This window comes from Corapipo altera, unplaced genomic scaffold, assembly GCF_003945725.1.
Source record: "Corapipo altera isolate COAL_440 unplaced genomic scaffold, ASM394572v1 93, whole genome shotgun sequence".
Classification (NCBI taxonomy): Eukaryota; Metazoa; Chordata; class Aves; order Passeriformes; family Pipridae; genus Corapipo; species Corapipo altera.
In genome coordinates this window covers 152,827-173,475 of record NW_020885000.1, presented here as the reverse complement: position 1 = coordinate 173,475, position 20,649 = coordinate 152,827, and the positions used below count along the sequence as shown (strand labels likewise).

At 49.4% G+C, this 20,649-nt stretch overlaps 1 protein-coding gene across 12 annotated transcripts in view; it reads right to left on the bottom strand.

The window, feature by feature from the left end:
* ZNF618 (zinc finger protein 618) overlaps positions 1-20,649 on the bottom strand; it is a 95,396-nt gene that overhangs the window by 42,728 nt on the left and 32,019 nt on the right. For 5 of the 12 annotated variants that reach the window (XM_027666953.1, XM_027666957.1, XM_027666954.1 and 2 more), the window contains 4 exons: positions 7,731-7,814; positions 2,740-2,829; positions 1,341-1,376; positions 508-585 (listed from right to left, as the gene is read on the bottom strand). In XM_027666953.1, coding sequence (XP_027522754.1) covers positions 508-585; positions 1,341-1,376; positions 2,740-2,829; positions 7,731-7,814 — 288 coding nt within the window. The remainder of the gene's footprint in view (positions 1-507; positions 586-1,340; positions 1,377-2,739; positions 2,830-7,730; positions 7,815-20,649) is intronic. The other 7 variants (XM_027666956.1, XM_027666965.1, XM_027666962.1 and 4 more) reach the window with 3 other exon arrangements.

Genomic DNA, 20,649 nt, shown 5'->3' with positions numbered 1-20,649 from the left:
GTGCTCATTCCTGCTTTGGGGGCACTGGAAATAATGGAGTGTAACCACACACTGACACCTCCTGCTCCTGCCAGTGTCAGTCCACAACTGACAGCAAGGTGCAAGCCAAAGGAAAACCCAGGGATAATCAATCATTTCCAAAGTGAAGAATTCGAAGAAATGCTTTGTCTGGTGCTCTGTCTGCTTCCCTCTGCCCCAATGACCCTCCACAAAGGCAGTGTGAACAAATCACCTGCCAGCTCTGCCACCTCACTGCTGCCAGACTGCTTTTCCCCTAAACCCTCTACCTCTTCCCTTTGCAGAGCTCTTGAACAGGAAACATCACAAAGCTGCAGTTCTCACGGCCAGGGCTGTTGGTGTTTGATGCTCATTTGAACCTGAACATATCAAGTCCCAAGAGCTCTGTGTACCACAGTGCTTCCTGCTTTTCCTAGAGGTACTCCAGCTAAGGGCAGATGTGACCCCCTGTGCTTCCCCTCTCCTTTGAAGCTGTGCAATAACTCTTACTTGGCCCAATCTTCTGGAACGGCTCCGGCTCCTCCTCCTTGACCTCGTCGGCGGCGATGACGGCCTGGTCATAGGGGTCTGCAAGAGAACAGAGCAGCAGCTCAGCTGACACACCCTCAGGGCTGCCTCCTACAGCTGCACGGGCACTGAATGCTCCTGCATCTGTATGACATTTCCATCTGCAACAAGATGTGAAGACAAGAATTATAAACCAAATGACCCCTCTGTCTGACTTGTCCCTTCTCCTCCTCCTTGGGTGCCCCAGGATTATCCCTGCTTCCAGCCCAGGAACATGCCTTTTAGGTATTAATGTTTAAAAAATACAGAGGAAAAACTGAACAAACACATTGCAACGTCTGATCCATATTTTCTGGTTTTCTTCCAGTGCATCTCCCCTCTGACACTGCTGTACTGCCTGAAAGTGGGCAGGGCAGTGCAGGCTGCAGGCAAGTCACCTACCAAATACTGACCTGGGACTTCTACAGCTAACAGCACAGCTAGCAACAAATCAGAACCCAACCCATTTTATAAAAGAATTTAATTTATACCTTGAACAATTCACTAAAACACCAAAGACATGAAACACCCACTTCTTTGATTTTCTGAAGCCTGATCAATTGTATGTGCAACAAAAGCCTGGTATCTGCTAGGGCTGGGCATCAACCTACTGGCTATAGACACTGGGGGAGGGAGAGAGGACACTCCCTGTCCCTCTGCAATCCATGACAAAATTCCCTTGACTCTTCCAAGTTCAGAATCGGACCTTCTGTGTCTCAGCTACTGAATGCTTGAAAAGGTTTGTGAAATAAAGCACACAAAGGAGCTCGGCTTACCTGCCCGGTTTTCTGGGGCCCCTTCCACACTAAAAACTAACACAGAATAAAAGAAGGAGGGGAAGAAACAAAACAGAAATTAAATCCTCTTAAAAGGTCTTGTTTTCCTCCTGCATTTCACATACTGCTCAGCATAGTTCAGCCCCACAGAATAAACCAGGCTTTGTGCCCCAGTCACTCCTCTTCCCAGCAGCATCCACACAGGAAGTAGTTGAGCATGCCCAGCCCTAATCCACACAGATCCTCAAGGCCTTTGTTCTGACACTGCCACGGCCCCACAGAGGTTCAGATGCACAGCTGCCTCACACCTGCGTGTGCTAGAACACCCCCAGCCCTTCAGGGACTGACACAGTGTCCTTGTGGGGCACACGTGGGGCCATTTCCAAGCCCCATTGTGCCCTCGACAGAGCTCCTGAACCACAGCCATGAGACTTCCCTGACTGAAGGAGAGATGTTCTCCTCACAGTGACTCCCAGTCCCACCAATCTCATGCTGGCTCCCCACGAGAGGGAGGGAGCTGGCAGTGGTGCCCTGCAGGAGAACACTGCCTGTCCTTAGAGCACGTTCAGATGTCCACACACTCCAGTTAAACACAGCCATTCTTTTGGACACCATGTATTGTAAAAAAAACACTTGCTTTTCTGAGACAGTGCTGCTCAAAACCTGCTGTTTTCCAAGGAGCCTCTTTCTAGAACTCTGGCAGGGCTCCATCCTTGGCCAAGTGAGGGGCAGTACTTAGAGGCTTGCAGCACACACAGTGAGGGTTTGGAGAGTCTGTGGGCTCTGAGCTGAGGAGCTTTGGATGCCCAGTAAGCAGGGGGCAAGCCAAAGTCAGTATGTTGATGCTTCTCTTTCCCACCATGTAGGATAAAGCAACACTGCATCAGGCAGTGGAGATCTGCTTCTGTCCAAGTGTCACCAGCCTAGGCCACATCTACAGCCACAGAGAGAGGAAAAATGAGCCTGTAAGGGCCACTGCCCATCAGTTCACTACCAGGGTGATTACAACCAACTCTGAAATGTGGTTTCTCTCAGAGGAGTATGTTGTGAACAAACCTGTAAAGTCAGAAACCAAAATTCAACCAAGTCTTTCCCAGTGAGTAGGCAGGCTGACCATTTACCCTGAGGCACTCCAGGATATCCACCCTAAGCAGGAACTTCACTGCAGATAGGACCAGAGCCCCCAGGTCCCAGCATAGGGTGTTGTTTTGATGCACACCAAGAGAATCAAGCACAGCAAACTCCTTCCTGCAGAGCCTGGATGCTGTGTCTCCACGGCAAAGACAGGCTGTGAAATGTCCTGCACATCATGGGCCACATGGTCCTGCAGAACCACATTTTGTTTCCCCAAGGACTTCCCATCCTAGTTTGGGTGTCTGAGTGTCAAAACATTACTCACCATCCACGGCGTGCAGGTCTCTGTGCTCCTGGAAGCAGCTATAGTATTTATATTTTTTCCCACAAATGTCACATGTATACCTAAAATTGTCTGTAGGAAGAAGAAAACAGGCCACTTTAGAAACTCTGAGGTGAAAGTCAAGCACTGCAGCCACACTGCTCAATCAGACACCCCCATGCACTGACACCCATCCCACGTGCTCTGTCAGATCTCTAAGGCACACAGACAGCCATGGGCTCATCCTGTCCCCCCTGTGCTATGTGGCTGGGGGCATATGCTGATTTAGTTCCTATTCAGGCAGCTCTGCTCTGCAGTGCAGCCTACACAGACCTCACACAAGAGACATAGAGCAGCAGGCCCTGCTAACATCTCCTTTCCGTGCTACAGCAGGGAAGTACTGCTCAGGATGGGGAAAAAGTGGCAGAACTAAACACAGAGTCAGTGTGTGAGCTCTTAGAAATCAAAGTCTCAATATGCCAACTCCAACATGGACTGGGTGTGACTGCACACTCAGTTCTCACTGATTCCTGACTGCATCCAGGATCCTATTAGAACCACAAAACCAAAGAGAACCAACAAAGCCAAGAGAACCAGGAATCCAAGACATACAGGACAGTGCAGTGCTCAGTGGAAGGAGGACTGGTGAAGCTTGATTTCAGGCATGTTTGTACCCTATGCCCCCCCACTTCATCCCAGCAACAACTGACCCCCATCAGCACAGCTGTGTGGGGCAGACAGACAGATGCAAAACAGCTCAAGATGGTTATGAATGTGGCTTGATCTGAATGGAGACAACGGTGTCTTTGGCTCAGCTCTCACATCACTGTGGGAAGAGGATTTTCCTTGTCAGCTTGGTGGGGTTTTTCCACCCTCTGCTGCCTGACATCCACCTCAGGGAACACCCTGACATCCACCCTGGGGTACAGCCTGACACACACCTTGAGGTACAGCCTGACACACACCTTGGGGTACAGTCTGACACACACTTTGGGGTACAGCCTGATATCCACCTTGGCATATAACCTGACAACCACCTTGGGGTACAGCCTGACATCCATCTTGGGGTACAGCCTGACACACACCTGACAAACACCTTGGGGTACAGCCTGACATCCACCTCAGGGTAAGCCTGACAAACACCCCAGGGTGCAGCCTGACACCCACCTCGGGGCACAGCCTGACACACACCTTGGGGTACACCTGCCATCCCTCAGCAGTAACTGCACTCACTGCAGCAGCTGGTGGGTTGGTGCTACGAGCCCACGGCAAACACAGGGAAACACATCAGCTGGTGTAGCCACAAAGGAGTTTGAAATTAATGTTTTACTCTCTAACAAGAGCAAGGACATCAGCTACCACAGCTCCACAGAGGAGCTGCCATTCAGCAGCTCAGCTGTTTGTGTCCCATACATCCATATTATCTGCAAAGTTGAAGCCTTGTTTTCACCTCTTCCTTACCATATTTGAACACACCAGAGTGTACACATTTTATTTTACTTCTCCATAATTTTTAAAATAACTCCATATTTTAAGCTAGGATGTGTTGGTACAGTCTAACTGCTCACTTGGCTTCACCACTCAGTTCAGCAGCACGTGATGTTCAGCACTAAATGAAGAATCACTTTTTGCCCTTCATTCTGCTTCGCAAAAAACCCCACAGTCAATTAGTAGCAGAGAAAACTCATAACGTGGCATCAGTCATCAGTCCCACCTCGCTGGTGTCCTCAAAAGGAACCAAGCTCCTTTTTGAAGTACAATGAGCCATGCAGGAGATGACCTAAAGATTAATTCTTCAAAGGAGTCCCAAAGACCAAGCACTTCCACATTCAGAGGAAGAAAACTATTATGGTCTTAGTTTGGAAGAAAAGTGCTCAGTAAATAAGGAGACTTGTTAGAACAGAGGAAAACTAACTAACACACCATTTCACAGACTCAGGCACAGCCAGTTGTGGTCTCTAACACAGTGGGGATCTCCCTGTCAGCAGTGAGCCTTGAGTGGCACGTGCTGGATACGAGCACTTCCTTCCCTGGGCTGCGCAGGGAAATGGAACACAGACAACACTAACAGCACACCCCAAGAGAAACAGGGGTTTGCTTGTTTTGTTAGGGGACTGTCTTCCTGCAGGCAGAATGACCTCCAGAGACTACACAGAAGCAGGAATTTGTTCCAGCTGGTACTGGCACTAATCTTCTCTACTCCACAAGAGAACCCAGTGCACAGTGCCAAGCCTCAGCTGAGGAGCTGTACGGAGAATTGAGAAAGCACCAGGAGCTGCCCATGTGCAGCCAAGCTCTACCTCTGAACAATGGCCCTTCTTCAGGGTTGCCCCCATGTGCCAGACTCCTTCCTTCGTACCCGATAAAGCCATCTTTGCTGACAGCCTTCCAACACTTCCAGTGCTGATCCCAGCAGCAACTGCTTTCATAGCAAGAAACTCCCTGAGCAGAATTAGCTGTGCACTACTAATTGGAATCCAAGAATATCTTGAGCTGGAAGGGACCCACAAGGATCATGAAGTCCAATGACAGCCCCAGCAATCCAGAGAGCACTGTCAAAATGCTCCTTAAGCTCTGTCAGGCCTCCATGGCCCTGGGGAGCCTGTTCCAGTGTACTTTCCCTGCTCTGGGTTACAACCACTACATCAAGGTATCCATCTGGGGCACCATATCCAATACATGTAACAACACAGCTTTCCGTGGGAAATGTGGCTGCAAGCCCACATTGAAACTCCATCCCTAAACCTCTGGAGAGACAGTACCAGACAGAGCCAAACTAACGCTACTTGAGCAAGTTTGCTCAGATTCAAGCTCTCTGCTGTCACCAGGGAGACACCAATGCAGTGCAGCCCCACCAAAAGCACAACCACACCAACAGGCACTACTAGGACAGGGAAAAACACTCCTTAGCCCACCAGCACAGAGGTTCAGTGCTGTCCCTCACCGGTATTCGGGCCACAGGCCTACAGAACACCACTCTGCTGCAAACCCAGAACTTCAAAAGGCTTCAAAGACATCCAGTTAAAAAACAAACTCCAACATGTATCATTCCCCTTCATGCTCAGGAGTCTTTCCAAGGAGAGCAGTGCTTCCAGAGAGGTCTAAGCAGCACCAGCCTTCTATATTTAGTCAGCCCACATTTAATCCTTAATACACATCAAAATAGAGCACCACATCTTACTATTAGAAAAGGCAAGGCACAGCCTTGTTCCAAGGCAGCTCCTCAGCTATGAAGGACTGGTGGACTGAGGTGGCAAACAGGCAGGTTTTCCAAGCACCTCAAGATCACTCCACAGGGTCTGAAAGCATTTTTGATCCTTCTGCTGCAAGTGCACCCCAATAAGAGAGAGGGAACAATGCTGCTCTCCTCTGCCCATCTCCAGGTTTGCTGCTGGCTGGCTCCTGCCCTGTGGTCTGTGTTAGCACTGACCTGCAGCTGCTGAACCCCCTGCCCTGGGGCTGAGCAGCCAGCTTGGCTCTCCTCTCCTCCCAGATGCTGCATTAAAGATTTTGAGAATATTTTCCTGGTTTGATTCAAATATTGCACAGAGAAGGAAGTACATGTCTCATTTTGGCAGAAAGAGGGAGGATGGAGAACACATGTCCAGCAGTGGCAGGCAGGACAAGAGGCTTCTTTCCTTGGGCACTTGGGCTCAGTGGATTTTGTTCTAGAAACCCAGGAAGGGAACAAGAGCAATCAGAAATGTGTTGAAAGGTCAGGACCTCTGTATCACAAACTACAAATACAGATCACTTAACCCGCCCTCCTAAGTGCAGGAATCCAATACCACAAAAGCTGTGTACAAACAGGTTTCCACTGGAAACCAAGAGCTCTGAACAGCATCCCAGAAACCCAGACTGGAAACAGTTCCATACACCATCCAGCTGACAGCCCTGCAATGCTGACAGTACAGCCCAAGAAGGGCCCAGAGCTGCAGGAGCTCCTTAAGGACTCCTCCAAGGTGAAGAAAAATTTTCACCTGACTCAGAACTCACACTGACCTTTCAAATGGCAGAATTCACAAAAGCTACTTGATAGAGGAGCTCTCAGGGCAACTGGCACTCTGCAGATACTCTTGAATCCTAAATGATCCTACTCCTGCAGAGCACTGCAGAAATAGCTGTCTGGTAGGGACAGCTGAATTATTCCCCAAATCCAAAACTGTTACAGGTCCCAGTCAAAAAAACAAGCAGGAAAATTAGAAGAGGGCACTCTGGACAACACTGCTCGTCCTGCTCCATGGTCAGGGTGCCACCTTTACACCAGGAGGTTTGAGAATGGCAAAGGAAGCACCCAATACCAGGAAATCTATTCTAAATGATATATTCTGTGATTCCGTGATAATTCCACATTCCTGGTTCACCTTGGGAAACAAGGTTTCCCAAACAGTTCATAAAGCCCACAGCAGCTCTGGAAGGGGAGGGGCTGGATTTCTTACAGCTGCAATACCTTTATCTGTCATCTCTCTATTTGAGGTTGTGATGGTTCTCCCCCCAAAAAGGCTTTCTGAGTGAGGCTGAAGTGACCACGAAGCAGCAGCATCATCCCTCCAGCCTCGGCCTGTGGATCACAGGACAGGCCATGAGATGTTCTGATACTCAGTTTCACATTCCTTGACTGTTTCCTGAAAATCTGCTAGCAGATGCTGGAGCCCTTGGGAGTCCTGCTGGTGGCAAACCCAGAGGGCTGGAGCGGGGGAATGGCTGTGTGGCAGTACCTGGAAAAAGCATCACGTTTCCTGCCTCGCTGCAGGGAACCACGAGCAACACCAACACTTCAGGAAGAGCCAGTGACCATGACTAATCCACCTGATACAAAGAAACAGGAAAGGCTGGCATTTTCTGAGGAACACACTGCATGTTTCCCACTGGGAAACACCTTTCCAAGCTGTGTCTAGAGCACACACCACCTGAGCAGCCTCCCCAGAAGAATCAGAGTGCAGCTACTGCTTCCTTACAACACATCAGGGAGAAAAAACGTCTGGGACCCTCACTTGTTTCTGTGGATTCCACCCAGGGCAGCACAAAGACAGCTCTGGAGAGAGGCTTCTTCTCCCTTTCCGCAGCCAGAGGGGCACCTAGATGGAAAGGAACACATTTATGTCTTCCTAAGCTGGCAGGACGTTCCCCGCGCAGGTTCACGGACAATTCCTTTGGCCTAAGCCTTTGGCACCTTTGGGGGATTCTTTCCAGACCCTGGACTGGCAGTGAGGAGGGGCAGAATGCAGGTCTGCAGACAGACACAGACCTCCACCTCCTCCCCCTCCAACTGTGCCTTGCACAGAGGTTACAGCTTCACAACTGCATTTTACAGCCAAGGCTGGAGTTGCCAGTAAAATCAGTTGCAATTTACATCAGGGCTCAGCTTAAAGGTGTCTCATGGCAAAATTCCTTGAAAAGGGAGCAGGACTGAGCCCAAAGTCAGCAGCAACCTCTTAAGAGGATTAAAGTATCCAGAGTTACGTCAGTAAGGATTAAATAGTAATAAAATCCAGAAATCTGGAAAGGACAGAAACCCTCACACACAAAGGCACAAGCCAGTTCCTAAGTGAGGGTTAGGAAAAAATTTTCCCCGTGGGCAAACTATTCAAGATCACTCATTTCACAATCATTTACTTCCTTCCCACAAACATTTGGCCTTGCTCAGAACACAGGAGACACTGAGGAACACGCTGGCTTAACATGGTGCTTCCCATAGGGGGATCCCCAGGATCCAAACTGCCAAACCAAGATTAAGGTAATCCCCAACCCTCACAGAGGGGTCACATCCCCTGAAACTACCAAAAAACTGGTGCAAGGTGTCAGCTCACCTTCCAGCTGGCAAGGGGCTAAATGGCAGTGAGAGGGCTTGGAGCCACAGGCCAGTGCTTGGGTTCTCCCTGAAGCATTCCAGAGCCAGGCCCAGCTCCTGGGAAGAGCTGCTGCAGGTGCATCAGCAGCTATAGGGCTGATTTCACTTCACAGTGATTTTTAAGCTGCTTTCAAATCAGTGGCCAGAGAATGCTATAAATGCTGTGATACTTTATCAAAACCACATGTCAGCTGAACGTATCACAAAGGAGATTTAAATGCAATCCCACCACGTTTGGAAACTTAATGCCAGACTACCAGGAACTTCCCTACGGAGGGGAATATCCTCATTTAATTTCTGACAGAGAGAACCCTTGTTCAGAACAGCCTGATGGTCACAAACTCTAGAATGTTTTTAAAAAGACTTTTTGGGGAAAAGGTGTTTTGGGCACTACTCACTGGATGTCGAGAGAGAAAGGACCTCCCGGCGTTCTCAGGATGCTACACACCAATGAATTTCCTTCTCCCTCAGTTAAAAGGATGCTCAGGTTGAATCCAAACAGACAGCAAACATCAGCAATTTAAAGCAAAAATATTATAGTGTTTTACAATTATGCCCCAAAGCAGACCATGAACCAGGATATTCAGGCTCCGTGACAAAATTCGGACACACCAGACAATATAACTGACACCAGCAGATCCTGTTTCATAATTCCTCATTCTGGTGTCACTTTGGGGCAGGGTTGGATCCTTTTTTGTTCTATTTGTAACTAAATATAAGATAAAGAATGGAGACATGGGTATGATAAGGTGCTACTACCAGCAATTTGACAATGAAGTACCTCACCTTGCATAATTAAATAGGTGTATCTGTACCTACATAACCTGTCGGTGAAGGGAGATTTATTTGTTATTTCCATAAGGATCTGAATCTCCACCTCAGGTGAAAAACTCCATCCAGACCACACTGTGGAGCTCTGCATAACACACAGTAAGGGCCATTTCACCATAACCCCCTTCTGGAATCAAACTGGTTTGGATGGGAACACAATACTTATGTACCCCACAATTGGTCAGATCAAATGATGTAGCACAGAGAATTTCAGAAAAGAAAAGCAAACCTCATCTCTCCTTTTTCTTACTCACTTGTCCATGACTAGAACTGTGATTTACAGATGGGAATCAGTGCCTGGTTTCCCAAGTGGAAAGGAAAAGTGCTAGTTAAATGACTGAGCAGCGCTGGAGAAGAGATCCTGACTCCATAGAACTTCTTACAGAACAAAATGAGATTAAAACAAGGCCAGGGGGATGCAGAACCCCCCCCTCTGCAATCACTCGAGGTAATTGAGAACTCCAGCCTTTCCACTGAAAGGAAATGGTGTCAGGAGGGTGATCCTTGTATCCCTCTGCCTTTCCTGGTTATGAAGATCCTCAGAAATCAAAACACTGAGAACTTAAATTCTTAAAATACTTGCAGTGTTTGGGTTTGTTGTGTGCTACTCAGGTTCAACATTGCTGAGATGTCAACAAGCAGCTCAACAGAAAAAGGGTCAGGCTGAAAGAAGAATTTGGAATAATTAATGGCATTGCTGTTTATACACATTTTCTGTTGCTAAATTTCAATGCACGTTGGAAGATGCAAAGTGTATCCCTCACTGGACAGTGGGGGATCTATTTCTACCCTCAGTAAAACTCTCCTGGCATCTTCAGGACAAACTGATACTTCTTTTTATTGGAATAAATATATTTCTTCATGAATTTTCTTGCCTAGGAACTCTGCAAGAGATTTGTCTGCATCCAGATTTCTATAAACATGGTCTATTTGGTCAGTACCTAGAAAAGGGGCAGGAATTTAATTTTTGTGGGTACATTAGCAATTTTTTGTATAAGATCATGGGAAGATCACAAAATTCTAGACAACCTGAAAACCTCCTCTTCTAAAACCTCAGTTTAAAACTATACACAGAGAAACTGCTTCTCTCCAGAGCTATGGAACTGCAGGACTTGCAGGAACGTTAAACCCTCCACTGTGTGTGATGTTCCTGAGCATATCTTAGGTGAGACACTGGGCAGGATACCCAAGTGAGAACATCCCAAAAGAACCCTCAGTGTAACAGTTATGTCAGAAGAGCAACTTCAAATTTACCCTACAACAGGTCCAGGATTTCACCACCCTCAGACAAGAGGTTGGTGCTGTTATGTGAAAGCTGGGTCAGGACTAAGAGAGAGAGAAAGGCAAATGGAACTCTCATGTTCCAGAAAACCTGGGAAATTGCACTGATGAACTCTCCCATTCCAGTCCTGCAGTGTACTCAGAGTGACACAGCAGGAAGCTGTGTTGGGGGCAAAGGACAGCACTGCACCTGGCCAAAGCAGCCTTGCTCCAGGGGAATGAGTGACCCGGCCCTGGAGCTGCACAGGAACTGGGCTCTGGGACAGGCAACAGCTCCAGCTCTGAGGGACCCACAGATCACACAATGTCCTGAGCTGGGAGGGACCCACAAGGACCATCCAGCCCAACCCCTGGCCCTGCACAGACACCCCAACAATCCCACCCTGTCCCTCAGAGCATTGTCCAAACTCTCCTGGAGCTCTGGCAGCCTCGGTGCTGTGCCCACTGCCCTGGGGAGCCTGGGCAGTGCCAACCACCCTCTGGGGGAAGAACCTTTTCCTGAGATCCAACCTAAACCTTCCCATAACTTGGGATAAATATCTGGGCCTTAAGTTCAAAATTTCTTTATGCTGTAGATCCCAGAACTAAGTTCCTCATTATATTCTTAATTCTTCCTCCTGCACCAAAATTTATCATTCTTGGTCTCAGCCCATTGGTCATCTAAATGTGAAGATGAACATATTCATCTCCATGTTTGGTAAATGGGAATCTAAAGAGACTTCACCTACTTAAAATGCAAACACATTAGAAAAATAAAATCCATTTTTATAGCTCTCCCCAAGGAGCAGGAGAATTATTAAATAAGGACATTGGAAAAATGAATCACAGAGTTGTAAATAACTAATGGTTCACCGTGGGTGTGCACACACACCATTTACATCAGGCTTTTCATTGTGTAAGGTGTTAGTAAGTACAACAGTGAACTCCTCAGTTTTTGCACTGGTACATCCAAAAAAAGTAAAAGGAAATCAAAAGCTAAAACTTACTTTCAGAAAACATTAAGATTGCAAATTTGAATATTTAAATTAATCAAGAAACAGAGATGCTAAAGGTTCTTCCTTAAATTAACACCAGCAAACCACCTCCATCTTCCCATCCCTGTCAGAACATTACTAACACCATATCCTGTATAAGTAACGTGTGGGCAAGGAAACACCCATTTTGACTACATTAATTTCATGGTTTGAATTCACAGCCCTCCAAATGTTTGTGCACATGCAAGGTGTTAGCCCTGTGCCTCCACAGTTAACATTTGCAAGGCTATTCCAGCCCACATCCCTGTTTCTAACCTTTCACTGCTTTTCCAAATAAACTCCCTCTCAGCCTGAACTTTCTCACACTTAGTCAGAGCCCAAAGGGAAATATGTTTTTGAAAGATCAGATCAATCATTTTTTATTTATGGAGTTGTGAAATATTTACTGGTTATTCCATTTTGGAAAAAAAAAATGCCATTTTCTTTTTTTTTCCTCCCTGTAACTGCAGTGGAGACACACGTTGCTCATGGATGTACATCTGTACACAGGTGATGCTTTGACTGCATCTGGCTGAGAAACTGCAAAGAAAAATGTTCTGTTCACAGCCTACAACACCCTCAGACCCAGAGGAATGTTTAGCACACAGTAAGTACGAGACTACTACAAATGGGGAAGAAGAAAGATAAAGCTCAAGATGTATTTATATCTAATACATATATTTAATTTTCAAAAGTACCTCCTCTGAAGATCACTTTGGCACCTCTTGCATTATAAGGGTATTTATCCTTAAAAGCAGTTATTTTTATCCCTGTGACACTGCAGCAGGTACTGTGCATCCCTGCCTTCCTTGGGATAGCTCCTGTGTGACACAGCTCAGGGAAAACGTGCTGACTGGCATTTCCTTGCCTAGATTGCACAGGCAGAACTGGCAGCCTTGGAGTTGAAATACTTCTCAGCATTTTCTAAATGCAGCTTGCAGTGAGTTTGGTCTGACTCCAGCAGTGTGTCACTGGAGAGTGCAGCCATGGCTCAGTGTCCCACGAGGGCCAGGCTGAGCTGCAGAGGATTCCACAGCCTGCGCTGCAGCCAAAGGGCCCAAGGACTCATTGTGTCCCTCCCCTGGAAGACACATCTGTGCTTTTCTCTCTGTAGGATCCAGTACCTGTGTGAACCTTCCATTACACAAACCATACCTCCAATGTATAAACACAACCAGAACAGGGAGAGCAACACGAAAAAGTTGCTATAAACTGGGAAGGTGATCAAGTCTGGCCACAGAAGGAAAGACTACTTTGGATTAATTGTAGGAAAGAGAAGCTAGGATGGGTTGTTGGCACAAAGGCCCCCTGGGGCTAGAAGGGAAGCACTGGGAAAGGCCTCATGCCTGAGGGGTTGAGGAATCACCGAGTCATTTATGTTGGAAAAGACCTTTGAGTCCAACCATTAACCCAGCACTGCAAAGCTCACCATTAACCCATGTACCTGAGTGCCACATCTACACTTGAACACTTCCAGGGATGGTGACTCCACCACTGCCCTGGGCAGGCTGTGCCAGTGCCTGACCACCTTTTCTATGAAGAAATTTTCCCTAATATCCAACCTAAAACCTCTCAGAGGAACTTGAGGCCATTTCCTCTTGTCCTGTCCCTTGCTCCTTGGAAGCAGAGCTCAGCCCTCCCCCACCCTGGCTCCCCTCTCCTGTCAGGGAATTGTAGAGAGTGAGAAGGTTCCCCCCAAGCCTCCTTTTCCCCAGGCTGAGCCCCCCCCCAGCTCCCTCAGCTGCTCCTGGTGCTCCAGACCCTTCCCAGCTCCATTCCCTTCCCTGGACACGCTCCAGTCCCTCAATGTCTTTCTTGTTGTGATGGGGCCCAAAACTGACCCCAGATTTCAAGGTGGGGCCTCAGCAGTGCCCAGCACAGCGGGGTGGGCACTGCCCTGGGCCTGAAGCCCCACCATAGTTGGTACAACTTCTGATACAATTTGATCTAGTCATTTTTCCCCTGCCTTTGTGCAAGAAGTCTCCTCCTGAGATGACTAGAAGGAAAAGTGCATTCCCGTGCTAGCTCACAGTCAGGAACTCTAGTTTCACGAGCAATCAGTGGCTACTGTGAATGAGCAGGCCCTCGCATCCAGCCTGATGAATCCCAGTTAACGCAGGTCAGTGCCTTGCAGCAGGCCCTGAGCCTTTCCAGCACCCCCCACAGCAGGATCCCAAACTTGGGCAGCTCCTCCAGGAAGACCCTCACTGACCCCTGCACGTGCCATGTTCCCCTGACTATGGGGGAGTGCTTTTTCAGCCCTCAGTAAAGCCCAGTTGAAACCCACCTTCTCTGTGGGAGAGGAGAGGGAGCCCACAGGCCTTTTGCTGTGCTGTGCAGGGCATGGGAGCTGCTGCTCCTCAGCTCAGCACTGGGGCTGTGCTCTGCCAGCTGCCACTGGATCCTGCTCCACAGGACACTCCTGCTCCACAGGGAGCTCCAGCCTGGGTGGGGACACAGCACTGTTGGCCATGGCTCGGACACAGCCCCTCTCCCCCTGTGCTGCTGCCTCGGGCACCGTGGGGCTGCTGCTCGCCCTTGATTCTGCCAGTTCCCAACACCCTTCTCCCCAGTGACCCATCACAGCACCATTAAGGGCTCTGGAAAATCCTTTTCCTTCCAGGAAATACAGTCTGTCCCCTGCAATGGGCAACATGGAGAGACTTCTGTCTCCTCCCCAGAGAGAGTCAAGCAGGACAGTCTCTCTTTACTGCCAAAACTTCCCATCCACCCTGGAAAAACTTCCCACCACGATGGGCTGGGAAGAGTCGCTCACTGAGCTGTGTGGAGGTGACATAACATCATCAGATTCCAATGACCACATTTTGCTCCTTCTGCAACCTGAGGGAGGTCTGAAACACCTGGATATATCATCACCTGTGAGATGATCATCTTGATTTTCAAAAGTTACTTGCAAGCAGGGAAAAGGGGCTCAACATAACAGAGGCCAAGGGACACAAAGGAAAAACAGGTTATGTTACTAGGGATTTTGTGGGATCTGGCCCAGGAGGTGTCAGTCTGTGGGTCTGGTCACAATGAGCATAAATGTCCTCTGACAGCTGCTCCTGTTTATGCCAGAATAAGGCAGCGAAGGAGGCTGTGGGGGTGGTCTGGGCTTCCAGACAGGATCTGTCTGCTGGGGCCTCAAGCATCTCTCAAATGGTGGAGGTCACTGGAGAGCCGTGTAGGAGTGACCTGCTGCCAGCCTGAGCACTGGGACCTGCTTTTGAGGAACAGCACAAAATCCAGCTTTGCCTTTTGAACAGAACTGCATGTACAGAAACACAGGAAATAGAGACAGAAAGGACAGGGTCTACCAGAAAACAACCACCAGTGATCTTCCGACCTCCAGCAAATGTCACTGAATTGCCATAGTAACAAACTGCAACACCCCCAGCAATGAAAGCAGGCAGAGCAGTTGAACTGGCTTGTTGTAGTGGAACTGTTTTCCCATGCTGTCTTCCTGCCCATCCCAGAATAACTGGCTGGTGGCAGGTGAATAGTCTAATAGAGAAACCTCACTGCCCGTGAGCACAGCCTGCTTTAAACTGCAACTTGCTTCTTCTGCTCCTCAAAAAAGGTGACATCAAGGAAACAGAACAGGGCAAACCCCACGTCAGGAAGCTGCTCTGACAGCCAACCTGACTGACACCCTGGAGAGAATTCAAGGCTCCCAAAATCACCTCACTCTGATTCTTCCCACTTTTAACAGCGTTTTATCTGAAGTTCCCAGGACTGGTAAGACTCTCCCCCACAATATCAATCAGCATTGCTCCCCCAGGCTCAGGATGTCTCCCCTGGGAAGAGGAACACTCACTAAGTCCCAAATCACTAAACCAGACATACCTGAATTTAATGCACCAGCTGTACTTTGAGAAACCTTCAGCTTTCAGCAATCCTTCCCCTCCCATTTCTCTGTGCATTTGTTTCTGGTTTCTTTCCCAGGGCACAGAGCTGCAATCCCACAGCACTCAGGGACTGGGCTGCAAGCCCATTGACTTGCATTTTCTTCCCTTGCCACTCGACCGCTGGTTGCCTCTGGCAAGTCCCTTTCTTTCTGTCCTGCTGCTTCCTGCCTGCCTGAAGAATTCCAAACTCCTCTGTGAAGTGATCCAAGGCTCAGCCAGGCAAAAAACTACTATGGACAAGGAGCACTACCTGCTGTAATTGTTAACATTTAATATTGCACAAACAGGTGCTGAAAGGCCACTGGTAAAGTGAAATTAGGGAAGTGTCACATTAACATCTGCCAGAGCAACCCAAATTCCACCCTAGGCTGGACCAAGAGGCAGAGCACTGTAAGAGTGAGCTGCAGTGAGCATGCAGAGCAAAGGCTGGGTGCTTACACAACTCCCAGATGAATTTCGTGGGCAACCATAAAACCCAGTCTAACTTTGAGCTCTGCAAGCCAGTTATGTTCTTGTATTTAAGTTCCTTTTTCCTACAGAAAAGAATAATACCAAAATCCAGTAGCCTGAGTATTACAATCACAGAATCAAAATTACAGAATGGCCTGGGTTGGGAGGGACCTTAAAGACTACCCAGTCTCACCCCCTGCCATGGGCAGGGACACCTTCCACTAGCCCAGGTTGCTCCAAGCCCCGTCCGACCTGGCCTTGGACACTTCCAGGGATCCAGGGGCAGCCACAGCTTCTCTGGGCAACCTGTGCCAGGGCCTCACCACCTTCACAGGGAACAATTTCTTCCCAATATCCCATCTAACACTGCTCTCTGGTAGTGGGATACCATTCCCCCCTGTGCTGTCCCTCCAGGCCCTTGTCCCAAGTCCCTCTCCAGCTCTCTTGTAGCCCTTTAGACACTGGAAGGGACTCTAAGGTCTCTCTGAAGCCTTCTCTTCTCCAGGTGAACACCCCCAGCTCTCCTAGCCTGTCTAGCAGAGTTACAGATCTGCAAACAGTGAAGACTACCACACCTTGGAGACCAGGGCTGTGCTGGTGGGAGCTCGTTCTCCCCTCAACCTGCTGGGGATGTGCCCAGAAACAGGCTGTCAGCACGGAGACCAGTGGCAGCTCCCAGCTACAGGCCCTCTATGGGCAGTGCTGACCCAACACCGGTGCCAGCCCAGCTCTTAGAACTGTGTCCCTGACCTGGGACATGAGCACTGAACACAACCCACCCACCACAACCCACCAAATAAAACCCATCAAACATAATCCATTCAATAAAACCCATCAAACTCAACCCACCCAACACAACCCATCAAACACAACCCATGCAACATAACCCATCAAACCCAACCCACCAAATAAACCCCATCAAACAGAACCCACTCAATAAAACCCATCAAATTCAACCCACCCAACACAACCCACCCAACACAACCCACCCAACACAACCCACTCAATAAAACCCACCCAACACAACCCACCCGACACAACCCACCCGACACAACCCACCCGACACAACCCACTGACCACAACCCACTGACCACAACCCACTGACCACAACCCACTGACCACAACCCACTGACCCCAACCTGCTCCACGCCCCGGCACTGAGCGAACACTTGCTCAGGCAGGTGCTGCTGCCCTCAGCTGTGTCCCTGTGGCCACAGGGCCCCGGACCCCCACTTGCCCCTGAGTTTATTCGGTGACCTGTCCTATTGCCAAGAATTTCCTGTGGTATGTGAGCAGCAGCAGGGAGACTGTTTGTGCAAAGTTTGTAACTCTCCTAAACACGACTGGAATTTCCATGGAGAATGATGGCACAGATCTGGCCCCAACACCTTCCTGAGCACTTTCTGAAGTCCAGAGCAAAACACAGAGGTGGTTCAGCATCTCAGAAAAGACGGCCAGACTCTCCTACAGGAACAGTCAGTGACCTGGATGTCAAACTGACCACCCCTGCCTAGGAAGAAATATCAAATAGACAGTTTTTTTTCAAAATCACTCTCCTCTCTGCCAGTCAAAGTTGGTAGCAGTCAAAGTCTCTTCATTAACACACTAGCATGGTGGGCTGCATTGTTTTCCTCTCTCTGTATGTGGGAATTCTGGTCTTGGACCCTGAGCCAAGGCTAGAAAAGTACCTCCCAAAGCCATGTAGCCATGTCCCCACAAGCACATCCTCTCCTCAATACCACAGAGCTGTGTCACTTCAAGAATGGGTCAAAAGAAACAAAGGGAGTCCCAGAGTCACAATCTAAAGACTAAAAACCCCAGAGGCTGAAAATAACCAGCTAAATGCAACAGCTTTTCGTCAAAGGAGTCTTCAAAGTGCTTTCCAGCTGGAAAGTCTAAACACCACTGTCTCCTCTTTAAGCAGGCAGCAAACAAACAACTGCCCTCAGCCACATCCCAGCTTGCCCCAAGGCTCCCCTCTTCCCAGGAAAAAAGAAGGCCAGGACAGACCTTCCTGCAGCAGCCCCTTCTTACCACAGCTCTTTGAGCCTGAAGGCATGTTACAGCACAGCCTCACCCACCAGGTCAGTCATTCACCCTCCCCACAGCCCAGGCACGGCTCACTCTCACACTCAAACTGCCTCCCAAAACCAGAGTTGGTTGTGCTTGGGGCAAGTCCAGGGAGCACAGCACAGGTAACTGTCACCAAAGCTGGCTGGGACCCAGCCCAGGTGCTCTGCACAGGCAGCACCTGACACACAACACCAACACTTCACCAACACTTTTTAGGTGAGCACTGGTGGCTGTGAGTAACAGCTGGCTCCAAAAAGTCGCCATGGAGAAAACCTGAACAGCTTTGCAAACCCTGCACTTCTAGATTTGTGAACTAATGCCAGGGAACCACTGCTGGTCATAGGACTCCTCACCCACAGCAGTTCAGGATGGATGAAATCCAGACCCCAGAGAGAAGCACATGAGAGAAAACAAGATCTTGCTGTATTCCTCAAACACTGTGAAATTTTGGAAGAGGGCAGCAAACCATGCCTGCAGAGACCATGAATGTAGAGGTTTCCAATGAGATAGAAATAGCAGAGGAAGATCTGAACAATACAGACGTCTGTAATAGGGAGGGTGTAAACAGCCAAACGGGTCACAGAGGAATAGCAGTGGAGCAGCAGGCAAAACAAAAATAGCAGGAAAGGAAAGATAAATAAAAAATTCCTAAAATATATGAGGAGCAAACAGACTGACAAGGAAACAAGAGAGCCATTGATTGGAAAAAAGAGATGTGCAGAAACAACCAGGGTAGGCCAGGGATTTAATCGAGCCCCAGAGGGGAAGGAGGAAAAAGGACAGCTGAGCTGTTTCACTGCAGCAGCAAGGAGGGAAGAGGAAGATGACCTGGTCAGGAAGTTACAACCATCTACAGTGAGACATAGCAGCACTGGCAGAGCAGTCTCATGTCCACCCTGTGACACAGGTGATGTGTCTGGGCTGTCCCTCCCGAGGGGCATGGCTGTGGTGGATCCTCCTTCTCCATCCCACAGCCCACCACTCACTGTCTCCCTGCTCTGGTGGCCTGGTCTTGCCCCCAGCTCTATTATCTAGATGAGACTATTCTGGGATAGCAGTGAGTGCAGCAGGTAAAAAGGGGGGGCAGTAATTCCTGCACTGGAGAGGGGTTCTGCGTTGGATAGCCCTGTATGAAGACAGAAGCAGTCCCTGCCCCTCTAACTGTTCCCTGGTTCATCCCCACTGCTCCCAAGAGCAGCTCCTCAGAAGCTGAGACTTCTGCCCAAGCTCTGGCTAAAAGTACAAAAAAAAAAAAGTGCAAGCCCAGGATGCACAAAGCCTGGTCCAGAACACAGCATTGCCCACGGTCAAAATTCAGAGCAAGGGAGCCAGGAGATGAGCCTGGAAAGCCTCGGGATAAGTGAAACACCAATGGGCAGCAGAGCATTGACTGAAAAAGAGACACTAAGGGAGGGTCCTGGGAAGTAGTCTCCAACCCCTGCATGGAGTTGGACACTGCCAAGGGAAAGGCTCAGGGGCAGAGCCCAGCTTCCCCCGGTGAGTGGGCACACTGTGTGTACATATGGTGTTAATGGCTGGTTGCTACTGAGATGTTTTGGCTCAGGGCTGAGGATCTTTATCCCCCACTTGCAGTGAAGTCAGTCCTGCTTCCTTTTGCAGACAGAAAGCCAAGACCCCCCCAAAACTAACTTCAGCTCTTCACCTATCACAGAATGGGCTGAAGAAGAAGTTCAGAAAAGGTAGCCTGGTGGTACTTTTTAATTATTATTTTTCGTTACTATTAATCTAATATTTTGGTACCCACCCTGGGTAAGCTTGGTGCTGCCCTCTGTAACCACCAACGTTGATAACTTACCTTTCTAACGGGAATTGTGGCTCCCAGCTAATATGACCATAGCAAAACCCAGGGTGGGCAGAGACCTCAGCAGGTCTCTGGTCTGACCTCCTGCTCAAAGCTGGGTCTGCTCCGAGCTCAGTCCTGGTTACTTGGGATTTTATCCAGGCTGGTCATGTGAACCCCCAAGGATGCAGGACACAGCCCCTCTGGACAGCCTGCTCCACAGCATGGGGGATGGCTTCTCCTTCAACACAGCCTCAACCTCTCTTCACTTCATGCCCATTATCTCTCAGTTCTCCTGTCGCTGGGAACTGCCCGGCTCCATCCTCCCCATCACCCCTCACAGGGACCACGAGTCTGCCCCCAGCTCCCCTCGCTGCCACCTCTTCCCCGCTGCCTCGGTCTGCTCAGCAGTGGGCCAGCTCCGGTTGTCCTTCCCCGGGGCTGGCACAGCCCCCCAGAACTGTAACTATAGGGTTTAAAAATCCTACGAGGCTTGACGCCACTGGAGAGGCTGGCAGTGCCCTGCCCCTGCCCCGGGGGCCGAGGCAGCAGGAGCCCTGCTCACCGTCCCCTCACAGCACCCACCGGGCGGCTCCCGAGGCACCGCGCTGCCCTCACGGCGGGGGGACGACGGCAACCGCCTGGGCTGCTGAGCCGCGAGGGGCGGCCGTGCCCGGGACCCGCCGTGCCCTGACGGGCTCCGAG